Source organism: Solea solea, chromosome 20 (assembly GCF_958295425.1).
Source record: "Solea solea chromosome 20, fSolSol10.1, whole genome shotgun sequence".
NCBI lineage: Eukaryota > Metazoa > Chordata > Actinopteri > Pleuronectiformes > Soleidae > Solea > Solea solea.
In genome coordinates, this window is record NC_081153.1 from 8,419,454 (window position 1) to 8,442,889 (window position 23,436).

Sequence of the window (23,436 nt, forward strand, 5' to 3'; positions counted from 1 at the left end):
GCTCATCTGATTACAAAAAGCCACATCACCTAGACTTTGAAGTTTATAAGACATCCTCAAATGTTTCCATAATGGTAAAAACAGAAGCATAGAAGATATTTAGAAATGCAAACAGTGTTATTTTCATATATCACAATAAGTCTCAATTCTGTAATTTTTGTTTGTTTGAATAAAAGATACCAAGTTAATTTCCTGTTTCATGTGATTGGTATCATAGTCACATGCTTATTGTTAATGTAGACAGCACTCTAACAGTGCAAACTTCTGTCAAGTCAGCCCAGTTTCCCACATAATTTGACTTAATTTTGTTTTATTTCACTGCATTTATTTAGTTTTATTTTTTTCATTTAGTTTTGTTTTGTTTTGTTTTGTTTTGTTTTGTTTTGTTTTGTTTTGTTTATTTTATTTTATTTTGAAAATATCCTCTTGGAGCAGTAGTCATATCTACCGGCAGGGTGCAGCAGCGTAACGGATCCTTACGTGTTGATAAACAGGAGAAACAGGGCGAGAAAGAGAAGACGAAGAAGAAGAAGGCGACCATGTTGATTGAAAGGCAGAGGAAACACAATAGAAGCGATTTATGTCAAATAAAACTTGGTAATTAAAGCGACTTGTAGAGAAAGCAGCCGATCAGCAGCGGACCGGATAACTCATGTAAAATAGCAGATAAACAAAGGTAAGTCTGCGGCGACTCGGAATCGTCCAGTTTCCGCTAAAAACACCAAAGTTGTTGTGAGCAGGCTAGCTGACGTTTGTGCTAATTTAGCCTCGAGGCTAGTTCATCTTGCCAATCGTGCTACAGAGCACTGCGTTAGCGATAAAACCACACGCCACGTAACAGCAGCGACAGCGAACAATTTCGTAATTTAAACATTTCTGTAAAAAGAGTATTGTCTTGTAAATTTAAAATGTCCAAAAGACAAATACAACCGTTTAAATGATTTATTTGCTACCTAGCTTACAGCTGTATCTGTCTGAGCTGTAGTGTAGATTTGAAGTGGCTTATGTTGTGTAAAGTCACTACAAAATGTAGCTATTTTGATTAAAAGAACATGGTCTAGTGTTTTAATACAAGGAACCTCTACAGAGAAGCGAACAGAGACACCCGCACAGTGGATACAGACTCAACGACCACTTTATTAGGTACACAAGACCTAATTAAGTGCGTAATTGATTTACTGTTGATTTTCAATAGATTTTTAATTAGTCCGACCATTCTTCGCAGATTCCTGTCGTCTAATTGTGTATTTTCTTTTTTCGCTTAAACATAAAAGAGATTATGCATGAAATTTCTAGTAGATTATTTGTTCCCAAAAATAAAGTAAATATAATTTTCTTCCCTATTCTGACCCTTAGTTGGTTTGATTAAATACCTGCCTAAACAAACAGTTAAACAGGTGTACCTAATATAGTGGCCAGTTAGTCTAATCATGATATTGGTGTGAATTGGACTAACTTTATCTGCCAATTAATTGGTAGTCCCAAGTAAATGATTAATTGATTTGTTTTTCCGTTCAGAATATGTTGAATGTTTACCAAACCCAGAAATGATGTTCTCAATTTTCTTGATTTGTCCACAATTAAAATAATTCTGTTTAAATTATTTCTGTCATAACAAGCAAATAAACCAGAATATATTTGTTTCAAGAAGCTGAAAAATCAGAATTTGTTTTTATATTTAAATGAAAACACACAGACCAATTATCCAAATAGTTGGCATGTCTTTTCTGCTCTTTTTTTTTATTAACAGAATATACTGTTTTATAAAAAGAGTAATAATTTTACTGATTAAAATTATCTTAATTTTAGTCATTATCTGTTGATTTTTTCTTTGGGTCGGCGACAATTAGTCAATTCATTGATTTATTGAAGTAAAATTATTACCCTAATAATCAATGAATTGACTAACTGTCGCAGCCCTAGAAGGTACAGTTGTAACATTTCTTACAGACCCAAAGAAAAATCAACAGATAGTGACTTGGTGATGCTTCAGCTGTTTATGCTCCTTTTGTTAAATAATTTTTCTCTGATTTTATTTCAGGTGAAAAGTCTAAGGAGGCAGCAGGGAGTTGATCGCGGTCAAACTTGCACACTTCACAATCCGACCCTGAAGGTGTGTGGTGTCGAGGGAGAGAGGGTCGAACATTTGGAGCAGTAAGGAAACACACAGCGACGACTCAACGGGGGTGAAGAGCTATTTTTTTTTTTTTTGGCTTTGGACTAGAAACAAAAACCCCTTCAGTGATTTGTATTTTCAGGGTTTTTTTTGTTTTCACATGTGGCGCGACGTCAACTCACACAGTGGATATAAACGCAGAGCATTACAGACTCTATGATTTTTGACTATTTTTGGGGGCAGAGACTTGTACAAAGTTGGACATCCGTTTTTTCAACGACAGGGAATATTGAGCATCTCTGATGGACTCAAAAGTGGAAACGGGAAACATTGTCCCATTAAGAAACAAACGTTTACCAATTGAACTAAGATTATATTGAAGAAGCTAATTCCCCAAGTTCAGATTGCCTTAGTTGTTCTATTTAAGGACTTTAATCGCTTTTGATACTTGTTCACATATAATTTTTCTATATCGTGAGCAAGTATATGAATGCAAATTTCTCTTCATTTTGAAGAGCTTTTGTGTGAAAACTTCTTTTTTTTTTCTCCTTCGATGTTCTCGTACGTCAGTCACTCTGTTTGAAGGGGACTGAAGTGCACGTACATGTGTATATGTAAATACTATTAAGTTGACTTCTGTTGTAAAAGCTTTGGACTTTCAAAAAAACGAAAGAAAAGAACATAGAATATTGTTTTGTTAATGCTTTATTAAACTTTTTTTTTTACTTTTGAAGATAATTTTTAAAAGAAAAACCTAAGAGGCAAAAATCTAATAACTTTTGAAAAAACAAAAAAACAATAGGACATCACGGAAAAAATGGCAACGGCCAGAACAGAAAGCGTTGGCACAGTCGTGATGGGACTGAACAAGCAGAATGGCCAGCTCAGAGGACAGACCAAACCCGCTTCAGTCCAGCCAGCACCTATGACTCAAGGAAAAGCTTTGGGTTTACCCCAGAAAGATGGAGGAGGCATCAAGTTTGGAGATGATTGGAAACAGAGCCTGAAGCTCCCTCCTAAAGATACCAGGGTCAAAACCTCAGTGAGTCAAACCTGATGGTCGTTTCTAAAGACACGCTGGTTTAAAGTCATTTTCTGCTTTAATTCTGAACTTTCTGTATCCACTGTAGGATGTGACGTCCACTAAGGGGAATGAATTTGAAGATTACTGTCTCAAACGAGAACTTCTGATGGGCATCTTTGAGATGGGCTGGGAGAAACCATCACCTATTCAGGTAAATTAACCCGATATATTTAGTACATCAACAAATTTGAATGCAACTTTTGGGGGAAATTAGCTTCTAGGGCTGCAACTAACTATTTTCACAATAAATTCATATGTTGAATTTTCAAAACTGGCAGTTGCGTTCATTTCATGAAATGAACGCAACTGCCAGTTTTGAAAATCTGAGACTGGAGGGAAATGGGGAGCAGTAGGATGGGTAACTGATGAAAAATGTCATCTTGCTGTGTGTTTGTGTGCCAGAATCACCAAGTACCACCTCTGATTTGTATGGTTAGAGTAGAGATTGTGCAAGAAGCTTGTATGTCACTAGAGATTATCTCACCAACTTCTAATGCGCGAGTGAACTCGTGTGAGAAAATGGCAGGAGAAGCCCTAGAGGATTCACAGTGAGTCATACCTGGTACGATCAAGCCTGGCACCAGGTTCCTCAGGAGATTCTCCTGCTCTTGTCTGATCCAAAATCTCTGGACTTTAACCCTTAGTGCATGTCTGTAAAAATGGTTATATGAGAGAGTTGCATTTTATTTATGAGAGTCTTGTGTTGCAGGAGGAGAGCATTCCCATCGCCCTGTCTGGACGGGATATACTGGCCCGTGCTAAAAATGGAACGGGAAAAAGTGGAGCCTATCTTATCCCGCTGCTGGAGAGAATAGACCTGAAAAAGGACCACATACAGGGTGAGGCTCTGTCTATAGGTTATAGGCGGATGTACTTTGACTATTGAGATCTCTTACAACTCTTAAATATAAGAAATAGAACAAACATGAGATAAAAACAAAAATATACATGTGAAGAAAAAAAAACATATATAAGAAGGTATAAAATGTTATAATAAATCTTCTCATTTTTGGCAAAACTGCAATTTCCTTACCTGTACTTTGTTACACTGTGAATCCTCAGCCATGGTCATGGTGCCCACTCGTGAGCTGGCCCTGCAGGTGAGTCAGATCTGCATCCAGATCAGCAAACACCTCGGAGGAGTCAAAGTCATGGCCACCACCGGGGGCACCAACCTGCGGGATGACATCATGCGCCTGGACGAGACTGGTAAGAACCTCACAAACACAAATATGTATAACGGTGATTCATTTCTGGGTGCCTCCAAAAATGTGTTGAATTTGTTCCCCAAAGATTCATGTATATGTTTTAAATTGCATGCATGAAATCTCTTGGAAATTATTTGTTCACGAAATCAAATTAATATTAGGATTTACAGACATGGCTGTAACTTATTGGACCTTATGAATAAATTTGTTCTTGTTTTGTGTCACAATTAGATAGTTTGCCATCTTTAAACAAATGTCTCCCCACTTAAAAACCTTAAATGAGTTACCAAAATTAGTTTCAGGAGTCTGCAATGTATATGAAGTAATATTTGCCGGTTTTACTCATCTACTTTTCTCACTCTTAAAAGAAATTAACATATGATCCTGCTAGGTCTGCGATTATTAATTGATTACAAAGTCAATCGCCATCTATTTTGATCATTAAATTAATTAGTTTGATGATTTTCTGACACTTTTAAGGACCAAACAACTGTGATGAAAATTGATTAAACAGATTGATTATGAAAAAATAATCATTACTTTCACCTGTAGATTTGACCATTTGTCTTGAGTTTAACTACATTTAAATGAAGAAAGATTTTTTAAAGAATTAATAATCTGTATTTTGACCCAAATCAAATGAAACATGACACACTTGAAATCCAGGTATGAAGTTTATCTAGCTTTGAAATAGCTTTTTTTTTTTTTTTTTTTAAACTGTAAAAAGAACTTATCTTCTGATTTTGTCCATAATCTAATTCTTTGAAATAGTAGTTTTGGAATTGAAATCATAAAACTGATCCTGTGGTGCTCAGTAGCAGTTTTCTGTCTCCTGCATCAGTGCATGTGGTCATCGCTACCCCGGGCAGGATCCTGGACTTGATAAAGAAGGGAGTGGCAAAGGTGGACAGAGTCCAGATGATGGTGATGGATGAGGTAAACATTTAATTCAAACGGGAAATTACATAAATCATGCCTGTGTAGTGTCTCTGCCAGTGTGTCCTTCATGTCAAACTGTGTCTCCTCAGGCGGATAAGCTGCTGTCTCAGGACTTTGTGGTGCTCATCGAGGATATCATTAGCTTTCTGGCCAAGAACAGGCAGATCCTGCTCTACTCTGCAACCTTCCCCATCAGCGTACAGAAGTTCATGGTGAGTCGTTGTCGTTGGCTCATTGTCCGGGCTCGAGGCCACTTGGCACCGCTCTACTCTTGACTGCTGACCAAGCTGTTCTCATGCTGTGCCCAGATCTGTGTTTGTCTGTTATATAAACGTTTCCACCCACATCCGCTAATCATAACAGAGTTTGAATGTGTGGAGAAGCTCTGCCATTTTTACAATCTTTTTAGTGTCGGAGGAAATTTTTAGACTTTCACACTTCTTTAATCCACGTGAAATAGTAGATTTTAAAGTGAGTGAAACGCACACATACTGACCTGTATGCTTTAGTGGGGACCAAAGTCCGCAAAAGTCTCTGTTTGTACAGAATGGTAATGTAAATAATTTGTTTAACAAGCATGTTGAGAACTGACATTTTAACGATATACTTTACTCAATGAAGCAGTAATGATGCACAATAATTATTAACAGTGTGAAAAAGGGAAAATATAGTTTCAGTAATTGTTTCAGTCCACATTATCACCAGGTGACTATTGTTAGCTTAAGGCAGCACACTCAACAGTTTTTTTTATTTTTTCTCCGACTGAAGACATTTTAAGACACAAACAGTTGGTGGCAAATTTGAAACAATACATTTACTAAATTAGTAATTTTGTACAAGATTTGGTAGAAGAAGTTTAGATTAGAAGAAGGAAAAAACAAAAAGGCTAAACTTGCTGACCCCTGGTGTACCAAACACAAAGCTGGTTTAGATACTGTCCTGCTCTGTCTCCCTCTTTCTATGTATTAGTGGTACTGCAGCCTCACAGTCTGCTGCTCTTCTCTACTTCATTCCCTTATCTTTAGGAATTTAAAATAATGTGTGTCTGAGCATTTCTGGAATTGAAGACCGTTACGAGTGAACGGTTACGTTGTTTGAGGTGGAGTTATAACTATGGCACCTGTACATCGTTAAAGGAAAATGTTTAGACACAACTATAAAAATCCTGAAGAGAAATAGTTTTCAGTCTTTTTTTCCACAGTTGTAATGATCTCAGACATTCTAAAATGTATGGCTTGTACTTTTTTTTTTTTAAATTTAAATGACTGACTTTTGTTGTAGGCCAAGCACCTTCAGAAACCCTACGAGATAAACCTGATGGAGGAGCTGACGCTGAAGGGCATTACTCAGTTCTACGCCTATGTCACTGAGAGGCAGAAAGTCCACTGCCTCAACACTCTCTTCTCCAGGGTAAATCACAAATGACAAACTATGCAGATTTCTCTCATAATAACATTGCACAGCACAGAAACCCTGACTTAAAGGTGAAAAGGTGGGTGGAGTGTGATTCATGACGATGTCTTTGTTTCCTGCACCCACAGCTTCAGATCAACCAGTCCATCATCTTCTGTAACTCCACTCAGCGGGTGGAGCTGTTGGCCAAGAAGATCACTCAGCTCGGCTACTCCTGCTTCTACATCCATGCCAAGATGATGCAGGTGAGACACAACTGACATTAAGCCTCTGTTATTGTACTTTTTTATTGGTTGTATTATGTTGCTGAATGTGTATTCCTCTCATTTCATGTTCCTTTGCTTGTACCTGGAAAAAAGAGTACTCTCAGCAAACAGCAAAGTTGAATGAAATCTGGTTTGATTAAGTGAAAGGAAGCCCTTTTTATTCATTTATTTGTAATTTTCTAAAGTCACTAAGCAGCATTCACACCAACCTTTGCCGTAACTGTGACTTAGTCGCTAGGTTATTTGTTTATTCAGATGAGTAATCCAAGTAAACACAACCCATGAAGTGGTCATCAAAACTAGAAAAGCACAAAATAAATCTGTTGTTTCCCAAACCTGGAAATTATATTGTTATATGGAGCAAATAAACAAGAAAATATTCACATTTAAGAGGTAAAAAAATCTGAATTTGTTTGATTAATTACACTTGATTAATTCATTATCATAATAGCAGCCCTAATTATTGTTCAGTGCATGGTTTAAATGTTCCTTCAGAGCTTTGTGTGTCTCGTCCGTGCAGGAATACAGAAACCGTGTGTTCCATGACTTCAGAAATGGACTGTGCAGAAACCTCGTCTGCACAGGTGAGTCTCTCTTCGTACACCGCTACATTAACCTACTTAACGTTTTAATGCGCTAATGACGCGCGTTTGTTCGTGCAGATCTCTTCACCAGAGGTATAGACATCCAGGCCGTCAACGTCGTCATCAACTTCGACTTCCCGAAGAACGCCGAGACTTACCTTCATCGTATTGGAAGATCAGGTGTGTAGTTTTTAATCTTCAACGCTGTCAAAGTTAAAGGGGACATATTATGCAAAATCAACTTTTTAACCATTTTAATACTTATATTTGGGACTCTGGAGGCCCTACCAGTCACCAAAGTGTGGAAAAAGAATACTCCGTCATATTTTCGTGGTCCCCCTTAGTGTAAGTATAGGCGATAAAACACGCGATGTTGAATTCCCTGCGCTTATGACGGCAGCATGCACATTTCACCGCGAATGTTAACGCCCCACCAGTAAGTTTACTTCGAGAGCTCCACCTTAGCTCCACCCTGTGAGAGTGCAGGCGAGGGAGGAAGAGCGGTATTATGTGAACGCGGAGGGACAAGTGTGCTGTTCGTGGCTGCACAGTGGAGCACAGTGATTTACACAAACTTCCAGGCTCAGAGGATTTTATATATGAAGCTAATGTGCTGGATAAAGTCAGCAAACGTGTGTCCGTGTGTTCGCACCACTTCGCATCAGACTGCGGCCAGCGGTCGCCGTATTTAGTCAGCGAACTTATTTCACCGACGTACAAACACACATTTTTAAGAAAAGGTCAAATGGAGCTCAAAACTGACCATTCTGACACGTCCTAATCACGTCCCTCCATGACCGGAGCACAGACTCAGTCTGATACAGTCACATACAGCGGCCGTTTCAAGTATGTGTTTGGTCCATAAAATGTTGATCAGTGTTTACCAAATCTGGAAGTAACAATGTTCTCAAATGTATTGCTTTGTCCACAAACCAAAATGATTAAGTTTTAGTATTTTTTTTGTTATATGGACTGGAGAAACCAGATAATCACATTTAAAAATAAAAAAAAAAATCAGAAAGCTTGTTTTTAAAAATACACTCAGACCTATTAGAGAATAAGCTGACCTAAAACAGAGATGTCCATCCTGCCTTTCACCTTGACAATAATTAGACGTTTCCACAGCATAGAATCTGAACTTGAATAACTAAAACTGTGTTTTGTTGACCATTTTCCTTGGCTCTTAGGGAGGTTTGGTCACCTGGGCTTGGCCATCAACCTGATCACATCAGAAGATCGCTTCAACCTGAAGACCATCGAGGAGCAGCTGGTCACCGACATCAAGCCCATTCCCAGCAGCATCGACAAGAGCCTCTACGTGGCTGAGTATCACTCGGGCAGCGGCGACTGTGACGTGGAGGAGGTGGAGGAAAAATCAGGAAACCAACAGGACAGCACCTAAAAAGAAACAAAAATAAAAAAAACACAAGGTCAGAGATCATTTTCAAATCATTTTTTCACTGCAGGAAAAAACAGCGTCTTCTAAATCGAACGTTTTTCTTCCCTTCAGGACTTTTCGGACACATTGGGCTTTTGCACAGACGTCGGCGCTTGTGCACAGTCTTCAGGCGCCTCCTCAGTTTCTCCTGCGTTTTCAGAGCCTGACGCATGGATGTAAAGGCTGCTTTTATTTTGAAGTTTTTCCTCAGAAAGCTGCCGTTTTCTTTTTTCTTTTCTAGTAATGTTTGTTTTGCACCAAACTCGTGTTTGAGACGGGAATCTTATCACTTGGCGGCCGCGCAGACAAACATCAGAGCCGCTTTGAACCAACTGTTATGAAACAATAACAACGGTGCGTCTCCACCGGCCGTCGCTCTGTCCACTCACACTGCTGTTGTCACTTAAGTGCCTTAACTCACTCCCACGTTCACTCGTCCCTTCATCGTCTGCTGTTTCCTCGTCACACAGCTGAGCGCGAGCACAAATGAGGTGAACTAAAAAATATTATTATTTTAACATCGCGTTATGCAAAAAGGGGGAAAAAGATAACACTCACCCACCTAAATTCTCACGCAGAGAAGTGTATGCGTGTGCATTAACACGACTCAAACTTTACTGAATGTTTATTTTTTAATGTGAACGTTGCAATAAAAAAGGGCAGCTTTATTTAAATACTGCGTGACTGTTTTTTCCCTTTTCACGACGATTAATAAACGACTTGACAAGCCCTCACACTGATTTCACGGATGTTAACATGCAAACAAACACAGCGTGGGAAGTTTATTACATTGAATTATTACATTTAAAACTAAATCACATGACAAATCCTTGGGGCCGCTGTCGCTGGAAGACGATTTTGTTCAAAACGCCTCTGATGGCAAATCCTGCCTTTTCTAAGCTCTAAAAAAAGCAGAGTTTGAGTCGTTAAGATTCCTGTGGTAGTATTAAAAAAAAAAAGTTTGGTGCAAAACAATTGTATGTTTTAATTTGTTTTAGTGAAAATCTAAGGTTTAAAAATCTAACTTCTGAGGTTCGTTTTAAAGCCCCCCCCCCATCCCGGCATAAATGGAAGTTGGTGAATGTATGTTTTGAGGCAAAGCTCTGACACATTTTTGACCTTGTTTTTGCTAATTTTCTGCTGCTGCTGCGCCAGAAAAGGTTTCATTGACTAGATTCGCATTCCATTGGGTTACAAGTTATATTAAAGCTAATGCGGCAGCAGCAATATTATTTTTGGTTGTATTTTTATTTATCCCCCCCCCCCAGCAAAAATGTGAGAATTCTCTTATTTTAAGGAGTGGGCTCTGTTATTGAAAGCAAAATTGTAGCATCTTTGAACAGGCAGCTTTGACTTTTTTTCTTTCTGTCCTACCCTTACAGAGTGTCAGACAAAAACAAAGGAATTTATTTTGCTTTTTAAGATTTTTATTTTTTATTTAGTTTTGGCTCTGTGAGGCTTCAGCACTGGGAGGTTTTGTTTTTGCAGAAGCCGACACAGTGAATTTTTCCTCTTCTCTCCAGTACTTAAGGCAAAAGATTAAAAAAAACTATACGTTTTCTGCTCCAAAGTTTACACACATGCTTTGTGTTTTAAGTGCCAGAGAGACGGATCTGTTCATGTACAGGCGAGGGTTTTCTGGAAAGCACTGTGATCCTGTTCCATGTGCTGTGATTTGTTTTCAGCAGCAGCTCGATCCCCCCTTTATACGAGGTGTTATACGAATCATTTCTGAGGAAATGGACAGAAAGGTAAATGATTCATTGTTTACACTAGTCGTTTACAGCTGTTCAAAAAAATATATACCTATATAAGAAAAAAGGAAAAAAAAATACTTTGCTTCATGGGTGGAGGAGGTAGAATTTATTTTGTTTCCCCCTATTTTGAAATAGATTTTCAGGATTTACACTGAAGCAAAACCAAAAAAGTGAGCGCGTGTGTGTGAGGGTGTTTTAGGTGTGTGGATGAGTGTGTGTGTTGCGTATGTAACTATTTTTGTCAGAATCGTTGCGTTTATGTTCAGCTTTAGTTCAAATCGACGTCTGGACTCGTGTCTAGAAGTGGATGCTTGTTTGTGTGACAGTGAATTAATGATGAAAGTGTGTGTCTGTTTGTGGCCTAAACATCAGTGCGTGTGTTTACTTTTTGTCAGATCTGTGTTTTCTTCGTTCCTTCTTCCAGAAGTTTAACTCTGTAGTAGGGCTGCAACTAACTATTCTCATAATCGCCCATTTTCTCCATTTAATTGAGTACTTGTTTTGGCTGTAAAATGTCAGGAAATTGAAAAAGGTTGACCTGTCTTTCCATAACCTCAAATGTTTTGGGCATAAACCAAAATGAATCTGAAAAATATTTACATTTAAAAAGCTAAAAAATCAGGGAACTTGTTTTAATAATTAAAAAACTCACTCAAACCTGCATTAATCGATTATGAAAATAGATTGATTTAGCAATCAAATAATCTCTGCAGCCCTACTCTGTAGACATGAGTTTCATTTCTAGGTGGAAATGTTTCACTCTTCTTGTCAATGTTTTTGTGTTTCTGATCACACCCCTGACATCCTTTTATCTAACTCTCCTTTGTGACCAAACGGTAATTAGACAATGTGGAAATCCAGTGGAAATTGTCCTAGATTCCGTCTAATTTCATTTTGGTCTTATTATACTTTTGTTGACTGCAATCTGGAATTGTCCAAAGACGCTTCACCACTAAAAATAAACGCTTCACAACAACTTAAAGTGATTTAAGTCACCAAAAACATCAAAAAACAGAAACATTTTGTGTGAAGTTGACGTCATTTTGTCCGTGGTAACAAAGGAGAGTGCGATGAGCTGTTATGAATGAGCGATTTTTATTTTTTTGTCCGTTTGTGTGTGTGTGTGTGTGTGTGTGTGCGCGTGCGTGCACTCAGACTTGTCAAGTCTGTAGTGCCGACGTGGGGTGGGAAGGATATTTGTCAGAAAAGAAGTATAAAAATTTAATTAAAAATTTAAATCATGGGGGAAAAGGTTAAAGGGTTTGGGTAAATAAAAGGTAAAAGAAAAAAATTTGGCTTCTCTGCTTCGGCCTTTGTAAAATTCTCATTTGGTTAAAAAAAATCAACATCGCTTTAACGGGTGAGTCCGCCCCGCTAACGTTCCCAGTTTCTGTGCGTAATTGAATTAAATTGGATGTATAATAAACGTGCTGCACTAATGTGAACTCACCCGCGCTTCAAGGCGGCGATTTGGGCCAAATTTATTCGACAAAACTCGGCAGATTCGTTAAAGTAAGCTGAGAATTTACCTACTGTCGACTTGGACTAGGAATTGGCTCTGAAATGTTTTGTTTTGAACGTAGCTCAGAATTACAGCAGTATTTATCTACAACAGGGACAGATGAACTATTGGCATGAAAAGAATTGGTTCCATTTCATCCCTTGCTTTTTTTTAAAAAATTCAGCTTTATTTTGAAAAAAAACTTAAGTTCTAATTTCCCTTGTCTTGTTTGTAGTTTTTGGTACCATGTCAAAATACAACAAACTAGAACCAGACTCTGCTATGGGAATTATTTTTTCTTCATGGACTCAACACATGAATCGGATGTTTCTGCAAAAAAAAAGGTTTTCCATATGAAAATGAAAATGTGTGAACTTCTGTCTAATACTGTTGTAACATGGAAATACTTGCTGGGGCAATACAGTTCAATAAATTGATCAGAAACCTACATCATCTACTGTTGCTTTATTATTCTGCCATTTTATTTACTTTTCTTTTATTATTTTATGACTTGCCCAAAGTAAAAGCCTCAGTTTCACAGTTTGTATCATTTTTTAGATATCCTTTTAGATATCCAGTACATTATCTGTTGATAAAACAATGTTATTAAACTTTAGTTGAGTTGTCGCAGCATAGCTTTCACACACACAACTTATTCTATATTGTGTATACTTTTGTATACTAGTGGACACAAGTTGAGAATGGATAATATAAGTTTTAAAGTCTGTTACTTAATACATTTTCAGAATCTCAAAGCTTATGAAGCCTAAACACACAAACGACACTAGCTAAAACACAGAATATACACAGACCAAGTGAAATACTGTAAATATGTATTAAATATATGAAATTTAAACACAAATCCAACAAACTTTATGACCTTGAACATATTTCTTTAACATTTCACTACAAAGATGGCGCATTAATCGGTCGTCCATCTTCTCCACCAATCGCTGAGCTCGGAACTTTAAGTCCCGCCTCTTTACACTTGACCTCGCTTCTCTCAACCAATAGTGCTTGAGTTAGGAAAATACTTCTCCGCCTCTCAAATGACTGACAGGTGTGTCAGCGAGTCATATTAGAGGATTATGGCCCGCCATCCATTCACAGCGTGGTTCGATCGAAGTGTGGGCTGGTCTCACCCGTCATCACGGCTTCTTCGGTGCAACAGCGATTAACTTCCGGCTGCATCGTCCTCTGGATATTACAACGTGAGTAGCAACGTTAGCTCCGTGCTGATAAAAGCTGTGTTTTTATGGGAAATATAGAGATATGTTGGTTTGTTTTACTATCGCTGTTTACCAGGGGCTGTTTGTGTTTGTTGTCCTTTGGTAGCAGCGGCTGTTTTGTTTAAATTATATGAGCCGCAGATGGAAACGTTAGACGAAAGTAGCCAGAAGCTAGCTTAGCTAACGTTGTCTCGTTAGCTTTCATTCATAACCTTAAGTACGTTTATATAAGAAGCTGTTTAATTACAAGTGTTTGTTCTTACATATTCTGTTATGTAGCGCCGTTCTTCTTTCAAATTAACGTTAGTCGGTGTAGGTTTTTAACCGCTGCTTTATCTTCCTATGAATGAACATTGTGTGTGTGTGTGTGAAAGGTTAAAGGGATACGCCACCTATTTTTATATCATTATAACCACGTTATAAGCAATTTCCCAGCCTGTCGCCTGTAACAGCGTTATACTGTGAACTGTACCCTCCAAATGATGCTCTAGACACTGTTTAAAGAATTAAATTTGATTTTAAGTAATAGAAATTGACGTTTATTGTAGGGATGCACAATATCATCGGCATGGTATTGGTATCAGCAGTTATTGGCTTTAAAATATGTTATAACAAATAAACGTGGTAAAATTGCTGTGCCTTTCAATTCCTTTTCACTGTTACACCAAGAAAAAGCAACAAGACCCCAAGTGTGCCAGTACAAACTATCTCCACTCAAATTCTGACAAGAACAAATGTGTGTACACATTTTTACTGCGGTCTCTGTAGCACCGACTCTTGAACAGTTAAAAAAGCAATTTCGAAGACAATATGTTTGATAAATGAATGCCAACCTAAATTTGATGGATGTTGTTTACAACAATTGCACTTATGTCTCAAGTAAAAAACTGGAATATTTCTGTACATTATTTTGGCAACCCCTCCCCCCCATCCCACTACCAATTTCAAGAGTTCACTGTGCACTTAAAAGCCACAAACGAATGTATCACATAAACTGGTGCAGTCCTGGTTATATGAACCATTTCTGACACTCAGGGTGTTTTTTATTAACTTGCTCATTTCTTCCCTTTCCTCTCAGAATGGGCAGTGTTTTGGCTGCCAGCTCCCCCAACCCTCCACCACCAGCCACTGGTGGCACTGCTGCCCCCGGGTTGACGGTGCCGCCGGGCTTCGGGATGCCTTCAGTTTCCCCAGTGATTTCCCCAACTGGGGCTGCATCGGGACAACAGGAGACGGAGAACCCTCTGCCAAACCCAGGAACGTTTGATGAATGTCATCGCAAATGCAAAGGTAATAACAGAAATTGGGCAAATCCACAAGATTGAATACTTAGACGTAACATGCCAATAAAATAGCAATATAATTTCAATTTAATGATTTGATACATTTCTCTTCTTTTGAAGCTATTTGTATATATTGTATTTAACACTCACTGATATTAAGCAATTACTAATGAAAAAGTATGCTGCTGTGTATTAATCTGATCATCTATGCTGTTAGCTTTTTGTAATCGTGATATAAGCTGTGTGTATGTGTATATGTGTATATATATATATATATATATATATATATATATATATATATACATACATATGTACATATACACATATGTATGTATATACACACACACACACACACACACACACAGCAGCAGTTGTACTTAAACAAGATGTAATACTACCCACATGTATTGGGTATTGTTACATCTTGTTTAATGATTAATAATGAATGTATCTTTGTTTTTGTTTGCAGAGGTTTTCCCTATGCAGATGGAGGGCGTCAGGCTCGTTGTCAACAAAGGCCTTAGCAACCACTTCCAGGTCAGTCATTTTCTTACAGTATATGAATTAAAATAAGCTGTTATTGTTTTGTTGTTGTTTTTTTGAATAAACTCTTGAACTAGGTCTATCTCCGTTTGTAGCTCAAATTTAAGGCTGGGCTGTGTTTGCTTAACTCCCACCCAGGCTCAAACTAAAGAAAATAAACTGCAAACGCATTCATGGCACTTAATTGTTTGTACAGAATATTAACGTGAACGCTCAGATGTCAAACTACTGGTTTAACTGGTTTAAGTGTGTGAAGTGAGGGGGAAAAAAGCCAGTACTCCCCTTATCCATATGAGGCATACGAGTCACTATTACTAAATCATTAAACACTAAATTATGAAACTGTTCACGAAATAAAAGAAGATACCAGAAGATGTTAATGGAGTTCATCTATATATTTAAATATTCAGTCCATATTAAAACAACAAAAAATGGACTTGCATATCTATTAGATTATTATTATCCTAAGTAAAGACTGTTTTCTAACATATATCAGGAGAATCTCTGTTATCTGCTTTACTGGGTCTTAGAATGTTTTGACTTTTGTTTCAGGTGAATCACAATGTGATGTTGAGCACCATGGGAGATTCTACGTACAGGTTTGGTGCCACGTACGTTGGATCTAAGCAGACGGGTCCAGCAGAGGTGAGCTGCCGTGGCGTCCCATAGGTCAGACGACATTTATTATTAAATCTTAGCACTGATACATGAATGAACGGTTTGTTTTGATCAGTTATTTCCAGTCATGGTCGGGGACATGGACAACAGCGGCAGCCTCAATGCCCAGATCATCCATCAGATCACCAAAAGAATACGATCCAAATTAGCCTTTCAGGTCATTACAGGTTTTTACTTATCCAACTTTCTTCTTCTACTCTCTGCATCTTGTCATCCTTTTTGTCCTCTTCTGTTACACCAACTGTCCTCATGTCCTCCTTCACAACATCCATTAACCTTCTCTGTGGGCTTCCTCTTTTCCTCCTGCCCTTTGTCCAATATAATCATTTAAATAACCACTTAACCATAAAAACTTGAATAACCACAGTCTTAATTTATAGTTATATTATTATTCATTTAGTCATTAGTCTAAGCCAAGCTCGACTCATTCTGGCTACACACTTGGGTAGAAATTAGGGGCAGACTTTGATATTAAACAAATATAACACGGTTTCTATTCACGTTTGTCGTAATTTCTCTCGTCCACAGACGCAACAAAACAAGTTTGTTAACTGGCAGGGCGACGCCGAGTTCAGGGGAGAAGATTTCACTGCAACTGTTACACTTGGAAACCCAGATGTCCTCGTCGGCTCTGGTACGTCATCAGTGAGTGAAGCTGCAAACGTGTTGTTATTCAAACTGGGTTAAAAAAATCTTAATTTAAAGATTAATACTTAAAGATTTAATGTTGATTTTATTAAATCCACACATTAATCTTAAAATAAATGACATTTTCTGCCATTAGCTTAGTCGGCAGATTTGTACTTTGCTATCAACAGCGTGGAACCAGAAAAAAAAGATGCTCTAATGTCGTGATTTTTCCGTTCAAGAGGACAATTTATTTTGTTTTTGTCCTCCACTGTCAATCTAAAAACAACTGTGCTCACAGCAACCTCTGCTGGACTACTTGGTAATTACGTCCAACACTTCTAGGCCGTATATTTTAAATTCAAGTGGGTTTTTTAGGGTTTGAGTTCGAGTTATCATCTACGACTGTACTGTAGAGTTGCACTGTGTGGTCATATTGAATAAAAAGTGTGTAAAATTAAATATTTTTAGGGCTGCAACTCACAATTATTTTCAAACTGGATTAATAGAAAGCTTTTCTTGACTAATTGATTAGTTGTTTGGTGCTTAAAATGACAGAAAACACTGAAAAGTGGTGGATTAAACAATCAGAACAATGTTCTAATTAAACAAAAGCAAAGCATGAATCTATACATGAGCGCCTCCTGCTTGTCTTGTTGTTGTGCACAGGTATTGTTGTAACACACTACCTCCAGTCCATCACGCCCGCTCTGGCTCTGGGAGGAGAGCTTGTTTATCACCACAGGCCAGGAGAGGAGGGGACGGTCATGTCCTTCGTCGGCAGATACACAGGTGAGATGCAGGAAATAGAGCTTTGGACGTCACGTGACTTGGTGTATGAGTTTACTGTACACTTTAAACCCCCAAAGCGATATATCGCAGAAACTGATTGAATATAAGTGACTCTGGATTCCCATCCATTTATAACCCTGACGTTTCAAAGAGACGTTGTTTCCTGTTATACACAGTGTGTTTTTGGATTTTAACTTGAAGTTTTTTGCCAGAATCAGTTTTGATGAGCTACCGATGCTCTATTACCAGTCCATGGTTAGGATTCTTTGGGGCTGTAGATTTTTGCTTATTTGAATCATCTGAACCTCCTTTTTTCACAGGTAATAACTACATTGCCACTTTGACGCTCGGTTCAGCTGGAGCTCATGCTTCTTATTATCACAAAGCCAATGATCAGGTAACTACTACTACTTCTTCTCCTCCTCCTCCTCCCTGTTGTTTTTCCACATTAAGTACGTGTGCATGGAGTCCGGTATGTGTGTGTGTTGACTGCTGTACATGTGTGTGGAGTCTTGTCCTGCTGCTCTGCTGTTCTGTCCAGTGTTTCCCATTTCACCCTCAGATGTAAATGTCCTCTCTGCTCGTCAACAGCTGCAGGTCGGTGTGGAGTTGGAGGCCAGCTCTCGTATGCAGGACACCAGCGTGTCATTCGGTTACCAGCTAGACATGCCTAAAGCCAATTTACTGTTTAAAGGTAAGATGTGCTTATCTATGTGTTGTTATTTAAAAGAGAAGTTCAATCCTTTACTTTTATGCCAAATCTCACCTTTACCTCACTTTGTCTGTGTGATAAGCCACATCCTCACATACTACTCAGACCAATCAGATGCAAAGTAGGCGAGTCACTGGCCTCAGCCACACACGATTCCATTTTCATTATAACTTGATGTTAAGTTCTGGGCTACATGAAGTCATCAGGGCAGCCACATGTGGTCCACTGGCTGCGAGTTTGAGACCCCTGGTCTATAGTTGAAGTACATTTTGCCACATTTATGTACATTTTACGCATATAAATATTAATGTGCTAGTAAATGAGTGTTACAGTCGGAAAGCACCAGCTGTTTTTCCCCCTGCTAGTTTAGCTTCATAGTTAATATAAAAACAGGGTATTTCATTTACTTAAGCTTTTACCATCATTTCCAATAGACGGATATATTTGCTGAAGTTTGGTTTTTATATAACAATGTTTCTCCGTCTCTCTCTCTCACAGGCTCAATAGACAGTAACTGGGTCGTTGGTGCAACATTAGAAAAGAAGTTACTTCCTCTGCCGCTCTCTCTGGTTCTGTGCACGTTCCTCAACCACAGCAAGAACAAGTTCCAGTGCGGCTTCGGCGCCACCATCGGTTAGACTTGAATGTTTGATTTTTACAGGATGGACAGACGGTGTCATGTTGATGTTTAACCTCACACCATCCTCGACCTCTTAAAGCAGATTCAAGCTTAATCATGTTTAAAACTTATCCCAGATCAAGTTTCATGGTAAATATGCCGAGTAGAAACACTGAAAAGGTTAAAAATAAATCTGACGACTTTAATCGTTGTGTGGTCAGATGTTAGTTAAAAGGATGTGGTTGTCAGGAATTCTCTCGACGCAGACCAGTAGAACATTAACTCTTTTGTTTTTGTCACTGAATTCAGTGCCTGTCGTGTTTTTTTTGATTTTATTTGTCTCTTCTTTTTTTTTACTGTAAAGTCTCAATGTGTAGTGAATGAAATCATTGTTTACACGCTGTGAGACGTGTTACACGTCACAACTCATGTTCACAATCCATCCCTTGCTTTTGTTGCCTTTTTACGTTACGTACATTAGGAACAGTATATACACATGACCTGTATTTATATATATATAAAATATATATATATCTATATATATATATATAGATATATATGTATATATATATTTGTATATGTGTATATGTATATATATATACACACATCTTGAAAACTGATAAAAATACAATTTCTTACAAAAAAAACACCCTGCACCTCTTGACTCATTCATCAGTTGTTGTCGATTTGTTTTGTTTAAATTGGACACATTTTATCTGAAAAATCTGAAGTTTGTTATTTTCTGGTTTCTTTGCTTCATATAACAAAGAAATCATTAAAATCGAATCATTTTGCTTTGTGGACAAAAGACATTTGAGAACATCATCATTTCCAGGTTTGGTGAACACTGATCGACATTTTCTGACATTTTACAGACCAAACAAGTACTTTGTTAATCTGTCGATTATGAAAATAATTTTCAACCCTTTTATACTCAAATGCAAGGATCACTTAATGTTGCAACTATTCTTCAATCTATTGTATGTTGCAACTATTCTTTATTCCATTAATTAGTTCTTCTGTCAACAAAATGTTGATCTGTGTGCCCTAAAACCAAAAACTCAGTTTACTGTCGTAGCGGGGAGAAAAGAAACTAAGAACATCTAGCTAAAATTGCAGAACTGGTTTTTATTTTAATCATAAAAACACACTGAAGACACAAAACTGAGAAACTCGATTTGTTAGGTTTTATTGAACAAAATAAACAGGAGGTGGAACGTTGGCTGGAGTTGGAAATAAATATTAGTCGTGGAGAATCAGGATGTAGCAGTGGTTTACTGGGTCATCTTGGAGAAGGTCTCCCACAGGGCAGCCAGCTGAGCCTGCACGTCCTGAGCGCTGGCTTCCAGCTTGGCCTTCAGCTCCTCTCCATATGGAGCCAGGTTCTGCTGGAGCTCCTGGGCTTTCTGGCTCAGCTGGGTCTCAAAGCTCTGAGCCATGGGCATCATGGTCTTCTGAAACTCCTCCACGCTCTGCTCCATCTTCTGCCTCATCTCCTGTGTGTAGGGAGTCATCTGGGCCTGCAGCTCATCAGCGCTCTTGTCCAGCTGCTCCTTAAGCTCCTGGCTCTTCTGCAGCAGGATGGTCTTCAGCGCCTCTGGGTCCATGGAGTCAACGTAGGGGGCGACGTCCTTCTTCAGGCCCTCCACATGCTTCTGAATGTTAGCCACCACTTCCTGAGCATAGGGCTGCACGTTCTCACCCACAGAGACCAGGTCTTTCTCCAGGCGGGCTTTCAGGTCCTCGACCTCCCGGTTGAACTGAGTCATGAAGTCCTGAGACAGAGGAGCCACCTGAGAACGAAGAGCGACCACATACTGGTTCACCATGTCAGAGCTCTGAGCGATCCTGGTACTGTAAGAAAAGGAAAAAACACATGTCAAATTAAACACAAAGTGTCTTTATATGTTTATTGACTTTATCAGACTGAGTCTCTTACTTGACTTCCTGTCCCAGCTCAGACTGTCTGATCTGCTTCAGTGAGTCCTCAGCTGTGAATGTTGCTTTGGCAACGTAGTCCCAGAAAGCATCTTTGACCACCTCCAGGTTGCTCTTGGGTGCATCCTGCCACAGGATGTTGGCGTTGCAACCTGAGGATGAAATAAGGAGGCAGAAGTTAGAGCAGAGTTCAATGTAAAATAAAAATGAAGTTTTAAAGCTGTACTACGTAACTTATAAATTCTAATTATTTTACATTCAAGCCATTGTCAAATGACCTAACACAGTTTTAAATGACTGTATCTGAGTGTAGGGGTGTGTCGCCCAGTGACAGTCCCACGCTGCACACAGGAAGTGAGTTTTTTGCCAAGGCAGATGGAGGCAACAGCAATATTGTGCTAATTAAGACCACTGCCAAACACAGTGTAAAATGCTAAATTACTAAATACTCAACTGTAGAACAACTCTGCATCGTGGGCTGACGGATGGATTATTGAAAACCAGCACTAAAGTACATTAGGTCAATTCTACTGCTCAAAAAACCCAGTCATTCACCAGTTTGAAGGGTTAAACGCTTCTCATCTCTGCCTGTCCCTGTGCTGCTGCTGTATACACACAAACACTCCTCAGTCAGGTCTGATTGTTTCTGATGAAGGACGTAGCAAACAAATCATTGTTTCTTTTCACGCAGACCAAACACAGGTAGAATAATATCAACAAACAAACCTCATGAAAATATCACAAAAAGTTACATACTGCAGCATTGACGTTTGTAAATTTGATCAAGTTTTAAATCCTACATGAAAATTCACTCACCAGAGAAAACAGCAAAAGCGAGAACCACAAGTACCTTCATGATTGATTTTGACTCTGCGGGACAAAGAAAAATATTCATCATTTAATAAAAAACACATAAAAATAGATAAAAAAATTACTTTTTATACATTGACATTGAATAATGTCATGTTTTTACCTTTCAGAGGCAGCTTGTTTCTTTGTCTCTCTGATGACTGTTGTGGTGCAGACGGAAGCTCAGACACAGTTTTTATAGCAACGTTCGAGGGTAAAGTCCTGCTTCAGCTGCCGCGCTGGACGACTTCTCGTCACTGCTGTCGTTCCACGTCAGGTTATGAGTCAGTGCAGGGTCAACATTTACACTTTATTTATGCTCACACAGCATCACGTACAACACCTGTACAACAGAAACATACATTAAAGATCATTGAATTTAAAAATGAATCTCAAATATTTTACATACATTGATAGACTTTATTTATTGTATTGTTACTGTTATAATATGATCGTTCATTTCAATCATGAACATTTTTTTCTCAAATTTTTGTCTCTTCTGTCCAAATGCCTACATTACCCACAATGCCACTAACACAACCACTAACAGTTTGACCAGATATTCAAATATGTTATGGCACAGGTGGATAATGTAGCACTTTCATACACGAAGGCAGATTCATTCAAGTGCTGTACTAAACATTTCAAAACAACACAGAGGCAGAACTTGGGGGGGGGGGGGGGGGGGGGGAAGGCTGAATATGCTGTTTCATTTGTGACAAGTCATAAAAAGACATTAAAAAAGAGAGATTTAAGTATTAAAAGGTGAAAGAAGTTAATATATCATATATAAATTAAATGTAGGACTGGGTTGAAATATAAAATAAAAAGATACAGTAATGTAATACAATACAGAGAAATTAAGCTAACTAGAAAGCTAGGTAATAAGACAGTTGGGTAACTAAAAAACAAGTTAACCAGAAAGTTGGCTCGCAACAAAGTCGGCTAACTACAAAGATAGCTAACAAGAAAGTTATGTAACCAGAAAGTGAGTTGAATGTGAAAGATACCTAGCTAAATAGAAAGAAAGAAAAATACTCTGAAATTGTCATTTGTTTAACATCCAAATTTTATGGACTATTTTGATTCAGAGATAAGGGTTTCGAAATAAACTCTCTAGTGACATCATAAATCTAAAACAGTCATCATGAAAAGGTTAGAGAATCTTTATCACTGTATTGCGGCTAAAATATTTACACAACCACATACAAAAAATATTGAAAATAAAGTAGGAAATTTGAAGAATTCCTCTCTCACAATGGATTTAGACTGTACTTAAATTATGTATTCACTGTTCCTCCATTGATCCAGTGAATGTAAACAACAGCTCATCACGTTTTTGGTTCTTTATCTTAGTGATTGAGACCTCTTTGTCTCTGAGTGTCATTGTCTCTGTGTGTGCATCACATGAAAACAGTAGGATGTTGATTATTATTTTCTCCTGAGCTCATCTGTGTTATCAGTGCGTCAGTGGGGAAAAACAAAACACTCCTGAGTGAAGATAATCTGCAGCTTGTGTGGAACAGCTGGATCAAAGTCCTGCCCACATTTCACTGACCTACACAACCAACCACAGTGTTTGTCTCAACAAAATTAATATAATTTTAAAATAAGAATTTATATTTAATAGTACAAGTCACAATGAAGTTAACAATGGACACTGGTAATGATGTGTTCCAGTTGTAATTGGACATAAATAGAACGTAATGCAATCGCGTAATGAGTGAATGAATGAGCATCACGGTTTTATATTAGTCACCCACATTCACATGGTCCCTTGGTGTTTTTCATTCCTATTCCTGTTAGCGTAAATGTGGTGACTGTTTAATTTATTTTATATTCTGAGACTTCATCACAGTT

At 38.2% G+C, this 23,436-nt stretch overlaps 3 protein-coding genes across 4 annotated transcripts; 2 read left to right on the top strand and 1 right to left on the bottom strand.

Moving 5' to 3' along the window:
• The first annotated feature begins 510 nt into the window (after positions 1 to 510).
• On the top strand, positions 511 to 12,754 carry LOC131447310 (probable ATP-dependent RNA helicase ddx6). Of its 2 annotated transcripts, XM_058619015.1 has the most exons (14): positions 511 to 676; positions 2,042 to 2,186; positions 2,919 to 3,158; positions 3,247 to 3,351; positions 3,910 to 4,039; positions 4,263 to 4,409; positions 5,250 to 5,344; positions 5,437 to 5,559; positions 6,629 to 6,757; positions 6,889 to 7,005; positions 7,547 to 7,610; positions 7,689 to 7,790; positions 8,798 to 9,040; positions 9,121 to 12,754. In XM_058619015.1, the coding sequence occupies exons 3-13, from the start codon at positions 2,934 to 2,936 to the stop codon at positions 9,010 to 9,012; spliced, it is 1,452 nt and encodes a 483-aa protein (XP_058474998.1). In that variant the 5' UTR covers positions 511 to 676; positions 2,042 to 2,186; positions 2,919 to 2,933; the 3' UTR covers positions 9,013 to 9,040; positions 9,121 to 12,754. The 2 variants fall into 2 exon arrangements, with proteins under 2 accessions (XP_058474998.1, XP_058474997.1); XM_058619014.1 differs by having other exon boundaries at positions 2,042 to 3,158.
• A 660-nt stretch (positions 12,755 to 13,414) lies between these two features.
• On the top strand, positions 13,415 to 19,420 carry tomm40l (translocase of outer mitochondrial membrane 40 homolog, like). The gene is made up of 10 exons (XM_058619798.1): positions 13,415 to 13,517; positions 14,614 to 14,825; positions 15,288 to 15,355; positions 15,914 to 16,006; positions 16,095 to 16,196; positions 16,568 to 16,673; positions 17,336 to 17,458; positions 17,779 to 17,855; positions 18,050 to 18,152; positions 18,669 to 19,420. The coding sequence occupies exons 2-10, from the start codon at positions 14,615 to 14,617 to the stop codon at positions 18,806 to 18,808; spliced, it is 1,023 nt and encodes a 340-aa protein (XP_058475781.1). The 5' UTR covers positions 13,415 to 13,517; position 14,614; the 3' UTR covers positions 18,809 to 19,420.
• Positions 19,421 to 19,962: 542 nt separating this feature from the next.
• Positions 19,963 to 21,754, bottom strand: LOC131447763 (apolipoprotein A-I-like). Its single transcript, XM_058619797.1, has 4 exons — positions 21,701 to 21,754; positions 21,544 to 21,597; positions 20,729 to 20,879; positions 19,963 to 20,643 (listed from the first exon to the last, which is right to left on the bottom strand). Exons 2-4 carry the CDS (start codon positions 21,581 to 21,583, stop codon positions 20,064 to 20,066), a joined length of 771 nt encoding a protein of 256 aa, XP_058475780.1. The 5' UTR covers positions 21,584 to 21,597; positions 21,701 to 21,754; the 3' UTR covers positions 19,963 to 20,063.
• Positions 21,755 to 23,436: the final 1,682 nt, after the last annotated feature.

Coding starts and splice junctions, on each gene's coding strand:
- LOC131447310 (XM_058619014.1), top strand. CDS start 2,934: ATGGCAACGGCCAGAACAGAAAGCGTTGGCACAGTCGTGATGGGACTG. Junction 6,758..6,888: donor TCAACACTCTCTTCTCCAGG/GTAAATCACAAA, acceptor CTGCACCCACAG/CTTCAGATCAACCAGTCCAT. Junction 7,791..8,797: donor TCATCGTATTGGAAGATCAG/GTGTGTAGTTTT, acceptor CTTGGCTCTTAG/GGAGGTTTGGTCACCTGGGC.
- tomm40l (XM_058619798.1), top strand. CDS start 14,615: ATGGGCAGTGTTTTGGCTGCCAGCTCCCCCAACCCTCCACCACCAGCC. Junction 15,356..15,913: donor GCCTTAGCAACCACTTCCAG/GTCAGTCATTTT, acceptor CTTTTGTTTCAG/GTGAATCACAATGTGATGTT. Junction 17,459..17,778: donor CTTCGTCGGCAGATACACAG/GTGAGATGCAGG, acceptor CTTTTTTCACAG/GTAATAACTACATTGCCACT.
- LOC131447763 (XM_058619797.1), bottom strand. CDS start 21,583: ATGAAGGTACTTGTGGTTCTCGCTTTTGCTGTTTTCTCTG. Junction 20,880..21,543: donor CGCTTTTGCTGTTTTCTCTG/GTGAGTGAATTT, acceptor TTTCATCCTCAG/GTTGCAACGCCAACATCCTG. Junction 20,644..20,728: donor GAGCTGGGACAGGAAGTCAA/GTAAGAGACTCA, acceptor CTTTTCTTACAG/TACCAGGATCGCTCAGAGCT.